We start from the raw sequence: 14481 nt of genomic DNA on the forward strand, positions 1-14481 counted from the left end.
TACCAGATCCTTGGTTCTGAATTCGATGGAATGACATATGCTTTAACTGCCAGAGGGAGATGCAGGCAGCAAGGCAATGGAAGATTAATTTGCTCCAATTTGGAAGTGTTTTGGAGCCCTCCACTTTGAAACATAATCCAAATGATGTACAGAAAATTCCAAAACATGCTTAGAAATTTCTGCTGTCCCATAGGCTCCCCTCAGTATCTCTAGAAGCCCAGCCCATGATATTCAGCTCTGAGAGACATGAACACCCAGATAACATCAGCACATAGTACATCTCAAGACTGTCTCCTTCCTAATTTTTACATCTTCAGAGCACCAAATTAATTTCTAGTTATTGATCTTCAGCAAATACTCAGAGTAATATCTGGCCATTATAGGCTTTACCTCACTCAAACCAAGTTCATCATCTCTGACCAGAACACTAGGCAGTAATAGTCAAAATGCCTCCAAGCTCAGTTAAAAGCTGTTGTCTTATCACGTTGTACACAGGCTGTTACTGGAATGGCAATAGACAATCACCTGCTAGGGCTCAGAGAGGTGGCACGGGAACACTACAAGGAACTGCCAGAGATATTTACAGATGAGACTTATCTGACAAGCAATCGATTCATCCTCTCAACTAGCCAGGTGAGTTTCTCCTGTTCACTGGTCTTGACAAGCAAAAGATAATTCATTTGTGTTCTGCCAGACCTTGTAGCTCACAGTGAGAGCAATGTAAAAAAGGCAAGCAAACAAAAGCAGTATCATCAAGAAGTCTGCAAATTGCTCCACATTTTCAATCCTGTTTCAGTTCATCAGCACAGTAAATACTGACTACAGTTATCACTTCATATGCAACATTCCAAAGTCCTTTGCAGAAATTCTGGAAGTACACACAAACACACTCAGTAAAATTCACATGATGGCTCAGTTTCCTCAAGTTCCAAACTACATATGTTCCCAGTCCCCTTCTTTTCCTCCTTTCCATAAGATGACAGCTCCAGTGAGCAGTCTTTACTCCAGTGACAGTACAGCCACAAGCCAGAAGGGCTGCTGCTCTGAGCAACTAAAAGCCAAGAGCCATGAGGAAATTTTACTGTTAAAAGTAGCTATGTTTGAGATCTTTGAGAGCCTTCTGTTATTTGCTGCAAGACAACAGCCCATGCAGGCATGCAACATAGACTTACAGACATTTTAGACAGGTACAGACATTTACAGATTTACAGTTATTTGCACATACAAAGATACTCTAAGAGTCAATACTCCCTACATTTAATGTTCTGAATAAGGAAGCATCTTTATGGCATACAGCTTAAAAATTAAATGTTTTGTTGCATGTAGTAGCAGTCCTAATGAAAGAAGAAATCTATGTAGGAATTCATTAACTGAAATGCTAACCCAGCTGCAACAGATTGGGACTATGCAACAAAAGAGACTTATAATATCATGATACAGCATAAAACCTTAATAAGTAATTTGATCTTGTCATAATGTTTGTAGGCTTTCAGACATGAGTGAATATAACCAACACACTACTACATAAATTCTCCAAGAAACTATCCATGAGCAAAGAGTGCTTCTGAATAGCTTTATGGCCTTCGGCTGTTGCACAGCAAATTCATCTGACAATTCTATGGCTCTATTAGCAGAACTAATGGCCTGTTCTACACCATTAAAAAGGCAAATGTCATTTGTGAAGGCCCATGTACACAAAGTCTGAAACATATAGATTTCTAACACATCTTTTATTTTCTGCAAGAGAAAGTGTTGCACTGCCATATTATGCCATGATTAAACTGGGGTCTAATAGAATGCCTAGTTGCACTGAAGTGTTTTTATACAGCATCACAATTATAAACTGTTATTAGAAATGGGCAATGCTAATTTCTCTAACTTAGTGCAGTCTTCACATTACAAGTTTAAAATAACCTTAAGAAATTAAAAACCTTAGAGAAGCTTTACGTATCCATTTTATGTACAAGGATTACATAAAATTCGTATCTATCAACAACAAATCTTATAGCTTTTAAATATCTATACAAATTGAGCAAATGCATTACAGTCACCTCAAACTATACCAGTTTTTAAACCATAGTGAACAAGCAGAGCAACCAAATTCTATACTGAGATCAGCTTTTGCCTTCCAAGGTAAATCATCTCCAGGTCTGGACTTCTGAAGGTAGTGCTATTCCACAAGGCTGGATTCACCACATTACCAGCATTTGTAGAATTTCTTTCTCTTTTTCCTAATTCCTAAGCAGCTGATTTCAGGTGCCCTGATTAATCAGAGCTCACTCCTTCCCTTCTCCCTGCAACCAGGTTCCAACTACTATGGAAATGTTCTGCTGCTATGGGCCTGTGGTGCCCAATGGATATGGGGCATGTTACAACCCTCAGCCAGAGCATATATTATTCTGCATCTCAAGCTTTAAAGAATGTAAGGAAACCTCCTCAAACATGTTTGCAAAAGCTGTGGAAGATAGTCTCCTAGCAATGAGAGATCTGTGCATCAAATGCAGTTCTACTACAGCAAAGCCACCTGCTAAACAAGATGCAGCCACACAGCTGCAGAGTGACCACCAGTGCTAAGAGGCTGTGGGAATTATCCTCCTGAATCCACCTTATGAAGAAATATGACATAGTTGTTCAAAGGCAGGATAGTACTAGTAATTATAATAGTGTAGAACCAAAATGTCATTTGTTTCTCATTGTTGCCAACATTTACAACTCTGTGTACTAAAACTACCATTTCTTGCCTGAGAATCAGCGAAAAAAAGATTTGGTCTCACTGGCTGAATTGAAGGAGGAAGTCATACAAGTATGTGTTGTACTACCATTTCTAACCATAATTAGCTTGTGCCATTTTATCACCTAAAAAATTGAGTAAGTTTATATATGACATAAATTAAATACTAAGGCACACCAATTAATTAATATCCCCTGCAAGTAGTTCTAAAATATTCACATCTATTACTACAAGATTTGCATGTAAAGAAAAGAAGAAATTTCCCCTATTGGGAATTTTGAGAGTAACACTGTAAATAATAGGCTGATACCATTATATCTTAAACATTTGCATGAAGAGGATTTAATACCACCAGTCTATTTACCATATAAGAAAAAACTGATTATTTTTAAAAGAGTGGCCCCTGTGCATTTCCACAGAGTTTAGGAAGATAACACGAGCGTTTGCATGTTTCCCCCAATTCAAAAATGCTGCAGAAATAATTTAGCCTTTATTCTGGTTTGCACTGGTCTCAAGCACAGTCCTGTTCTGAAAGCAGCATATTGGAGACATGATCCATCACAGAGAACAGGGAGAATTTTGTCCCTAATGAATTGACTTAACTTTTTCTTTCTATCAGTGAGCAAAATCCAGCCTGACAGAGTGGCAAAGCACAAAACATAAGTACTATTCAGTCCTACTTAAGGCCTTTTCTGTTTGAATTGGAATTCATTTAGTCACTGTGACTAGCAGGAGAGTGAATGCAACCATACAAAATCAAAGAGCAATAACTAGAATGAAGAGGTAAATTTGCAATATAAGGAAGTCTTCAAGCTGGAGTTATAAATACCAGTACTGGTACTCATATCAGCTTTGCATCATCCCACTTGGAGGGATTTATATTTTATATTTTTTAATAGCAGATATAGGGTATCATATTCTGCAATATACAGTAAATTCAACCAGGAAAATAATATAGTAGCTGGTAATTCCCATATTATATGAGTGTTTTCTCATTGTCTGTTTCATTCCCTACAGACCCTTCCAAAGACTGATATTTTCAGTTACTTTCTTGTGAGGTGAAATATGCTGCCTTACTTAGAGCTGTGCAGTTATCATTGTTAGAATACAACTTACTCACTGACTGAAGACACTTAATTCCAAACTCCAGTGCAGATCCCATGCTGCACAAGCTAGAGCACACTCTGAGGCCTCGCCAGGGAATGCTTCCTTGCCTGTGGAGAGTTGGAGATGTTCTCTCTTCCTTTGTAGACCAAACAATCACATGCTTGAGCGCTCTGAAGCCTAAAAGCAGAACAAATTTAGTGCAATAACCTAGAGATGCAGATACATTTCTGTTTAAGAACTCTAGATAGAGATTCAGGAGATTCTGTGTATCCATGATTATTTTACTGCCTCTTAAGAGTTGCATACATGCAATTAAGAAGTCTGCTGGGTAAAGAATATCCACAACCCCATATATGAAAGCACAGTGGGCCTGGTAATCAATTAGCAGCTATGTTGGAGTAAATTATGATGATTTACAGACATTAAGAGCTGGGCTAATTTTTTTTAAAGTTAGTATATTTCACTGAAAAAATATGTATGTTTTATTACTCCATGAGCTGTGGTTCAAATCAAAGATGAAATCTGGTTTTAGATTACATAAATAGTATTATAGCATAAAAGCTGCCCCAAAGTTATCATAGAATGGTTTAGGTTGGAAGGGATCATAAAGATCATCTTGCTCCCACTTTCCTGCCATGGGCAGGGACACCTTCCACTAGACCAGGTTGCTCCAAGCCCCATCCAACCTGGCCTTGAAAACATCCAGGGATGCAGCATCCACAACTTCTCTGCGCAACCTGTTCCAGTGCCTCACTGCCCTCACAATAAAGAACTTCTTCCTAACATCTAATCTAATTTAAAAGTTAACATGTAAAAACACATAAACAAAAATCAAGAAAATTTTTAGCCAGACCAAAAGTTTGCTTAAAGAATACACTGCTCAAAATAAAACTTTAAATTGTTCCTGTACTATAATTATGAAAATTACTTTGAAACATTCCCATAATTTTGCTTTGCCTCATTTCACTACAAAAGCATTCTGCATTTCTAAAACACATGTAGCACTGCAGATTTTTTGTAGAATTATATGCTTAAAATTATAATTGTATTTTAAGCATATAAAAATACTGTGAATAGTTATTTAATAATTTATTGATGTTCTTCTAATTAAATATATAATTTTATTTTGTATTCCTAGTTACCTAAGTACTGATAGTTACCTGCAAATATTACCTGTTTCTCATTTTACTTTTTCATCTGAAATCTTAACAGTAGCTCAGACACTGTGCTCAACAGTCACTGAGAACTCAGGATGGATCTACACCCACACCTGATATTTTTTACCAATTTATCATTAAGAGCCCCTTAGTTGTCTACAGCTGCTGTAACAGGTGTTTTGCATTCTCCAGCTCTGGAAACTACTAGTGGTGGAAATACTGACTATATTTTACTTGAGGACCAGTGACCACCCATACTTCGTATTTATTTAGCTAACCATTTCATACTTGTATCTTACTGATCTGGTTTTAGTGTTCAGCCTGAAATTCTGAAAGGAGCAGCTTTGACAAGCTCAGTCCCTGCAGAGGAAGCCTTTTGTGTACAGGCTTTACCTCTGCCATTACCTGTGCTGAAAGCACTATCTGCAAGGTACCTGACTTTGTGCAAGAACCTTCAGGATCAGTTCAGGTCTGTTTAAATTGGAGGGTTCTGGTTAAATTACAGATGGATAAAAATTCACAAGCATTACAAGCTCGTCTGACAGCAGGAGCTTCATAAGGGACTGTACTGCTTCTCAGTGGACAGAATTCCCTACACCTATGTGGTATGATCCCATGCTGTATCTATTAAGGATTTCAAGAAATAGGTTTTCTTAAGTTCTTATTTAAAATTATCTGCATTATACAAATGAAGTTCATTTATGAAGTTTAAAAATACATGCTTTTATGCACTTATGGAAACCAAACATGAAGCTTTAAAAATGTTTCTTATCAGAATAGTGTGGAATAGATTGTTCAGTATAAAAAGAGAGAAAATTTTGATTGACCAACTAAGTGTAATTACATTAATGTGACAAGTGGCTATGATTTAATGAGCCCTCTTGGTGGGACCCGGGGCACACAACCCCTTGCAAGAGAACTTCCAGAAGGTAATTGCTTCACTGTCCGCGTGGGTGGACACCAACGTACATGCAGTGCTGGGGTGCAGAAATTAAAAAGCCAGTATTTAATGAAATTCCATGTTCACAGTGATCAAAAGTAAAAGACGTTCGACTTCAAAACAGGGATGTTTCAAGGGTGTAAGAACCCGACCTCGCTTTTTTGACAGGAGTGCTGCCAGAGCCCCTGTGCCACGGGTAATTTGGCAGGACACGGCTGTGACAACACAGCGTGAGTTACAGAAGACAGAGAAATATTTTAGTGATACTTTTATTTTTATAAAAAAGTATATATTTATGACAAATGTAAATGTGTATTTATAGCACATGTTGTTCCTGTTCTGTTTTGTCTCTACTGAAATATATTTATCTGTCTATATCGATATATACGCCCTGAAGTGTACACTGGTAACGCGCATTCAGCTCCTTCACGGACGCAGCTCCGCACCGCAAATAAAAGTCACCAGAGGAAAGGCCGTGTCGTCTCTTTGTGCCGGGCAGCCCCGGCCCCTCGAGCCCCCCGGGGAAGGAGCCGAGGCCGGGACCGCCCCGCCCGCGGCTCCCCTGCCCCGTCCCGGCCGGGCGTGCGGACCGACCCCGCCCTGCCCGAGGGAGGAGGCGCGGGGGATCGGGCGGGACTCGGCTCGCTGGGGTCCCGACGTAGAATCGTGGACTATCACGAGCTGGAAGGGACCCACAAGGGTCATCGAGTCCCAACTCCTGGCCCTGCACAGGACAGCCCCGACCATCCCAGCACGGGCCTGAGCGCGTTGTGCAAACACTTCTTGAGCTCTGTCAGGCTGCTGCTGTGACCACTGCGCTGGGGAGCCTGTTCCAGTGCCTGACCACCCTCTGGGTGAAGAGCCTTTTCCTGATATCCAGCCTCAACCTCCCCTGACGCAGCTTCAGGCCGTTCCCTCGGCTCCTGTCGCTGCTCACAGATTCCCTGTGCCCACGGCTCTCGGTGTTGCAAGGCTGGCAGGCTGCGAAGGGGGCTCCAGCAGCTGTGCCACGTGTGAGACAAGGGAGAGGGCTGCTCCTCAAACGCGCCTCAGAAAGGACAAACACCTCCATCTTTTGTGTTTGCTAAAATAAGCTTGCATTAGTGTGTATATATTTTCTAGTTACACAAATCTCATTAAAAACACAGACTGAAATAAACACATAAACCAAAGATGAAAACATTTAAAACCCAAATGTTGTGAAGCGAAGCATTTGGGAGTAGAGTTACATTTGCTGCTTACAGCTCAGCTATTATTTCCAGGAGCCAACAGAACGTAGGCAGCAGGTGCCCCCAGGCTCGGGGCAGTTGTGCCACGTTTTGGAGCAGAGCTGCTCCGACCTCCCACATCCTCAGGTGAGGGACCGAGGCAGCTGTGCAGCTTGGGGCACTGCTGCAGGGTTTGAAATGGCTCCGCGGCAGCTCTGACAGAAGAGCAGTGCCTCGGGGCTTTACAGAGTTTGCAAGTGCTGCAGAACTTCACTATCCATACCTAAAGGTGCAGTGATGTATTGCCCACAGAGGAGGGTTGTAGCTAATTTTTTCTCATTCATTTCATTAAGAACCGGTGGAGTCTGTTTCCTGTTTATGAGGGAATGAGCAACACTTTTCCTCTGCTCCAATGTTCTCCAGCTGTAATACTAAATATTTCTGCCCAGCAAAATTAATCTAAGTTTGCAAGACAAATCAAACTGCATGCGCATGATCTCAAGTATTCAAATAAGTACAGTTTTGTGAATTTAAAGGTTTTAGATAACATAGAGGCACTCAAAAAAAAAAAAACAACTCAGACAAATGCCTATTTGCTTGACACTGAAAACTTACAAATAGGATGCAATATGTGGGCTACTGGCAACTCATTCTAATTCTTTCACTGGGGCAGGTAGATCATTGCAATGTACTTGTCATGGCCCTAACCTGGGCAAACTGATCAGGTGAACTTTTTAATTTAGAGCCCACAGTATAAAGATGTCATCTCTCTCACCCATTTTATAAATGTGAATTAATTGTCTGAGATTGCCATCAAAGCTTCCTAGAAAGCAGTGAGAGCTGTCTGATGAGGATGGCAAAACAGCAGCAGAAGCTTGAAGGCTTGCTGCTTTATGAAACAGACTCTTTCCTCAGCCACTTTTCCTACTTCAGGAAGCTGAATTAAAATACTGCAAGCAGCTCTCACAGGTGGACACAGTTAGGTTAAATGTTTGAGAAACACCGACCATTGCAAATCATACAGCTACAGTGGAACTGGGATCGAGAAAGTACCTCCACCTGCCAAAATAACTGACGTGTCAGTACAGCCTTAACACGGCTGATAGAAACCTGGAAAAGTGAGACCCTGAATGATTGTACAGGCTTCTGCCTTGCAAAACAGCTCGATAGAAAGCAATGAGTTAAAACAAATTTAAATCTAGGGGGTGCCCAGGCAAGTACTTGGCATTTCTGTGTTGCTGGAACTGTGTTATCAGCCAGTTTTCTTATTTCCCCAGTTCTGATTAATTTAACATTATACAGTGTACCATAATAAACCTAAAAGGCACCTAATTCATCTAACAAAATACGTGGATCAAGAGATTATTTTGTCCATTCTGGTTTGATTCTCACCTTCACAAAAATCTCAAGTCTTTAATGTCCTGAGAAATTACTCTTTCAGTAGAAGAAAAATGAATTATGCGTCAATGAACAATTGGGTTATCAAGGTTGTTCACTTAATGTTCCAGCTGTTCTATAACACCATCTTAATGCTTATTGGAGAATTCTTTTGAATTTAATCTTATTCTATGGTACTTACAAATAAATACATTGTGTTTCTTACAGCTGCTCTGCCAGTTAATAGCAAATACAAGTACAAAATTAATTTCTTGCCTTTTACCCCTAGACCTAGAAATGACAGAGGGGGGAGGCTTCATTCAAAGGAGATCCATTAATGTAATAATAGTGAAGCCAGAGATTAAAGCTGATAGGCTTTGTGGGGAGTTTTGTATGGCGCTTAACTACATTAACACTGGGTTTTTCTCCTCCTCAAAAGTGCTAAAACTTAGATACACTCAAAATTCACTGGAAACCAAGCAACTACAGTACTGGCCACTGCTTCTTTGCCCTTTTCCAGCTATCCTGAAGGCAGATGGACATCACGTTATTCAGAAAGTGGTAACAGACTGGAATGCTGTAGACCTGGTGGTTGATAGGGAGATTGTATTTCATTGTAACATCCATGACCTGGATTTTGGTAACTCCTGAGTTTTATTTATTGCGGTGTCTCCAAAAGGACTTGCATTTTGAAACGAGTGCTTCCTAAGGCATAAACAGTCCAGGTTCCATCAACATTTACACTTTTAAGCTCTGTACTGCTTTATATTCAAGGCAGTTGGAAAGGCACAGTCAGGAACAGAGAATGGCTTGGGAGTTAAGGCCATGCTTGGGAGAGCACTGTCCCAGGCCATCCCACATGCACCAGCATGCAACAACAAGAAAACCTGCTAAGTTTTGGTCCACAGAGGTATTAGGGCTTCCCTCTGCTTTCAAAATAGAAATTTTTATTTTGTTTGAGCCTTAAGTTTCTTTGCTGTTTATTGGTGTGGGGTTTTTTTGTCTTCCCCTCCTCTTCTCCAGCAAGACATAGGTAATACCATTTCAAAGTTGCCTTGCAGAGAGTAATTTTGTCATCATTTCTTTGCTGCGGGTGAGACCAGGAGTTTGGGGCTTAAGTTTTTTCATCTCCTGTCCAATGGCTTGCAGAAAAAGGCTGAAAGCCCCTGCTTCTCCCTTTCCCACTTTTCAACAGCCTCTCTAGGACTGGAGACAGTTGTTAAGAAAAAGCAGCAAACTGACCAAGGACAATGGATTTTTCAGCACCACAGCCCAGCTGGTTTGAATCTTCCTGAAAGCAAGGCAGACAGATCAGAAACTGGGAGGTTCCAGTTGGAAATTTGCAACAAAAGACTGATTCCTTTTGTTCCAATCCTAGACTTATGCTGGACAGTGAAGTACTGGCTGTCAGGCCTTGCTGCTGCCTGCAGAATGGCCTGCACTGCTGCATCCACGCCTTGCTCTGTTTCAACTCCAGATCAAGGCTGAATCCATCTCCGATTACAGAGTTAACCACAGCAGAGCCAAGCTCTGTCCAAGCACTGTGAGGAAGAACACAAAGGACTATAGGTGTTGGAGTAAGAAGTAGAAATGTAAAAGGTAAATACATTTACTTGCATTTATTTTCTAAGTTGTGGTTTTCTCCCTTAGGAGGTAATGGCAAGTTAGATCCACGTTGTGAAGAAGCCAGAAAAGCAGTGTTAAATGCTTAACAATTTACAAGGACACTTTCCCTTTAATCTTGAGTTTCTGTCAGGCAATTTACTTGCATCACAAAGATATTACCAATTGGTTCTTTACACTTCTAGGTCTCTTAATGAAGGGGATAATCTTGTTATACCCCCATGTCAACCAAATAAGAATATAGCGCCTTTTCCAGAACCAGTCAGATGTTACTACCCTGGATATCGCAAATACGTGTAGAACTGATTTGTATATAGTTTTAATAATTTGAATTTAGTTAAAAGAAGAGTAAAACTCCTGGGTATCTTTCATTCTTTCAACTCTATAAAGTTTCCTATGTAAAAGATACTTTCGAAGTCATTCATAGTTGATAATACTTATTTTTACAGTTATACCAGTTGTGCTCTTCTCTTGGCGACAAACGTCTCAGAGAATATTTGTACATCCCTAGGGAATCCAAAAGTAGAGAGAAAGAATTTGGCATAGCCATAAGGACAGGACTGAAACTGACTGGGTGTCATCACAACTGATATTCCAGGTACCCCAAAAATAATTAGACTAAGAGGCTTAATTTATGCTCCTTATTTGTCAACATACACTCAACTTCAATGTAATTTTAAAAACAATTTACACTTAGGCAAATTCAACAGCTTGCAAATAATCATATGCCAGAATGCTGGTACCCTGAGAAAGATTCAGTTTGGCCCATAATTAGTTATGAAAGAAGGAAGTGTTAATCTTTGCATACTAACAGAGGGGTTTGAGCCAAGAAACACAAGGATTTGCTGAGGCCCAGGAGCACCAGGAAGCAAAGCTGCAGTTTCCAGCAGGGCTGCAGGAGAGCAGGCTGCCCAGCATAAAACCAAAACCCAAAGAGAACCTGTCATTCAGTATCTTCTACCAGCTGAAATCTGCAGCGAGACAGCAAACCACATTTACAATAACCCTGATCCAACACAAATGTCAAAATAACACTATGTCCAGATTCAGTCCCCTTCCCTAGAGGTGACAAAGGCATTAAACCAATATTCTTTAGTAAGAAAAACAATAGTCAAAGTTGAGCAAAGTAGGAATTCTACTGTCCCTGTAGAAGACTGAAACATTTCTGTGTTCTACAACTCTGATAAAACAAGATTAGAAAGTGGGAGCATCCAGACTGAGCTGGATTGAGAAGATCAATACAATTGAGTTTGGCACAGCTGGCCAGGAGCACTTTTTGCAGCAAGCATTCACACAGACAGTAAACTGGGTTTTCAGCACCTGCCCTGGACAGCAGAAGTTTGTGGACACCTTGCTGTCACCCTGACCCTCCCTGCCACTACTGAGCAGGTTGTCCTGCCCATAACCCAGCTCCAGTGCAGCTGCCAGCACAGGCAAGGCTTTCTCAAACCCACCTGCTGCATTTGTCACTGGGACACCAACAAATGGCTTCCTGCTCTGGCAGTAAATTGTTTATTGGTCTCTTAGGTAAATGCAAATTAATTAGACTAAATTAGTTTAAATAATGCTAGTTCTGTGCAGGATTTACTCCCAAAAATAGCAAACTAAACTCCCCAGATCTCCTGAGCATGGAAAGCTGTGAACATTACTGGAAACACTGCAAGGAGATAAGCTCACTAGTGTGACTAGTCTTGGGGTAGATTTTTTTGTTTTATTTTGGTTTTTTGTTGAGTGGATTAATTTTGCTCTATTTGGTGCCCTCTTTAACAACACTTTGAGAAGATTTCTGACATACCTCCAAGTTCAAATAACAGCAGTTTTGCAGGGAAATATTAAGCCTTAATAGATCAACATGTTTAGCTGGAGTAAATACAAACAAGCTTTGAGGAACACAAAACTTCAGATTTGAAACAGCAAGCTTTCAAGACAAGCGTGAGTTGAGGGCAACTGCTCTGACTTTGCTTTAGAGTAATATTATGACCAAATTGTGAGCATGAGACAAAAAGTCAGCTGCACCTAAAAGAGATCTCATAGTTCCACATAAAGAGAACTCAACTCCCATTACTATGTATTGGTTACATAAGGAAGAAATAAATACAGGTTTGTAGTAGCCCTTCCAGTCTGGTACCTGTCCCCCAAACACTACCTGCAGTTAGGTTCCACAGCACTAGCAGGCAGCTGGATAGGCACTACAGTAGCCAGTTGGACAAAGGCATGTAAATTTTTTATAATTAATACCCACTTTTTTCCCCCTCAAATTCTTCCTCATTTTTAAGGGGATTATCTGCCCTGTAGATAATCATGGCCATTTGAAAACTGAATTTAGCCTCCAAGTCTTCTCTACAGCGACTTTCAGACAGACCATTGTGATAAAGTCAAATCAGGAAGAAGCAAGCAGCCGCAGCAAATTATTCCAGTAGTAACACCAACTAAATTGCTGTGCAGCTTTTATGGTTTGACTAATTGTCTCATTAAGGCACATTTCTGATCACTGAAATGGATCTCAAGTATTATTAATCACTGAAAAAACTGTACCACTAAGAGCCTCTCTCCCTCCTATCCTTGGCACTCTTTGCAATGGAAAAGGCTCCCAGGCTCCTGTTGATTGGAGCCCCGCCGCTGCACAGTTGGCAGTCAAACGGTACTAATGGCACAATAACCCAATATAACTAAAATAGTTATGTCTTTCACAGTAACAATCTCTTATAACATGATTAAGCTCCATCATGTGCGTTTCCTCGTGTTTTGCAAATGGCTCAGAAAAATCTGACAATTTTTCCAGTAATTTCTTCAAAAGGAGAGGGAAAATATACATAAAATACATTAGCTATCAAGAAACAAAAACATTCAAAAAATTTTTTAAAAAAGATTAAAACAACTGCAGCAAGTATGGACTGCACAGCAGCATGGTTGTGTGGCACCCAGTCCACTCCCCCCTTGCAGAACACACCTCCAAAGACTGAGTTTGTCAGTTATTTGCAGGCACTTCAGTGAACCTTAGTTAGGAGCTGGCTTGCCCTGGGCTACCTCTGGAACTGATGGAGAGAGGCACCTCCACAAAGCAGTTCAGATCTCTACAGCCTGTAGCATCTCTGGGCTCCTAATCTTGGTACTCTTTATTGGTGTTTGGTTTCAAACAATATTAGGAAAGATGAGGCTTCTTCCTCATATAAGGAGCACATTTTAAAAAGAGCAAATTGGCATTATCCAAGTCACCACTCTTCATGCTCAGCAAACAGGAGGACTTTGGCCATCACTCCCAGTGGCTGCACAAGCCGTACACTGCAGCAGGACAGTTGCCCTTACAAGGGGAAGCCTCCAGGTGTTTATACCATACATTATCATATTAAAGACAGCAGACACTTAATTTCCAAGGAGGTAATTTTCAGAAGCCTAATTCAAAAGTGGCACAGCTATTGCTGCAAGACATACGTACTTTCATGGTTACCAGCTTGATCAAGGGGAAAATAAAAGGCCACAAAGGCCTGGGAGCTCTTCTGTGGAGACAGAAGTGGTGCATGGGAAGGAAATTACAACACTAATCCTCAGTATAGGCTCCTTCAAGTGAGAGAGAAGATGCATCACTAATTTGAAATTAATTTTAAATTGATATGAAATGCAGCTGTTTGCTTGCTACAGCTTTCAGTTTTGCAAGGCAGTTTTAGAAAAGACAAGAGTTGTCCTGCACCAACACACAGGCACTTTTCAGGCACATAAATAGTTGCTCACATATAGGTGTATATGCAAATGTGCCCACTGAGGTCATATGAAGTATAGCCAGAAACATTGCAAACAAGTGGTCTTTATTGTAGGCTTTGGAATTAATTCTGGAGAACAGAATGTGGCTACGGAGATCTCCTTCCCTTTGGGCTTTGTTACAGGGACAGGTACCACAAAGTTGAAATCTGCATAAATATATTGAGCTTATGAGCTGTGCAATATTATGCTCACTATGACAAAATAATATTTTACTGATAAGTCTAATGAGGGACCTCAGCATTGTGATAAAGGCCTAATGAAATAAAAATGGAAGTAACAAAAATAATCACACTTCATATAGCATGTCCCTAATTTTTTAATGTACATAAATATCAGAACAGTAATGCTGAAAAGAAGGAAAAATACCAGATTTTTTTTTTCTGGCAGTCTCTTCAGAAGCTATTTATGAGCAGTCATAAACTGACATGAACATTCAGATATATTTTCCTGAAGCCTGTAGAGTTTTGTCCAAGCAAAAGCCTTAGAATATATGTGTGTAAATAAATTAAAGACTGTCTGGTTTATAATGAGAAGGGTGTATTGTGATATAAATATTGCAGACCACATTAAATAAACATG

At 40.3% G+C, this 14481-nt stretch overlaps 2 protein-coding genes across 2 annotated transcripts in view; both read left to right on the plus strand.

Moving 5' to 3' along the window:
* The window catches only part of CHAT (choline O-acetyltransferase), a 31636-nt gene extending 27376 nt beyond the window's left edge, over positions 1–4260 (plus strand). The window contains exons 14-15 of the mRNA XM_042033675.1: positions 496–633; positions 2305–4260. Coding sequence (XP_041889609.1) covers positions 496–633; positions 2305–2574 — 408 coding nt within the window. The 3' untranslated portion in view covers positions 2575–4260. The remainder of the gene's footprint in view (positions 1–495; positions 634–2304) is intronic.
* A 4522-nt stretch (positions 4261–8782) lies between these two features.
* On the plus strand, positions 8783–10232 carry CUNH10orf53 (chromosome unknown C10orf53 homolog). Its single transcript, XM_042033725.1, has 2 exons — positions 8783–9160; positions 10171–10232. The coding sequence occupies exons 1-2, from the start codon at positions 8818–8820 to the stop codon at positions 10230–10232; spliced, it is 405 nt and encodes a 134-aa protein (XP_041889659.1). The 5' UTR covers positions 8783–8817.
* Positions 10233–14481: the final 4249 nt, after the last annotated feature.

The sequence above is a fragment of the Corvus kubaryi genome, unplaced genomic scaffold (assembly GCF_017639235.1).
Source record: "Corvus kubaryi isolate FWS band 111438036 unplaced genomic scaffold, C.kubaryi_AGA036_p1.0 37357, whole genome shotgun sequence".
NCBI lineage: Eukaryota > Metazoa > Chordata > Aves > Passeriformes > Corvidae > Corvus > Corvus kubaryi.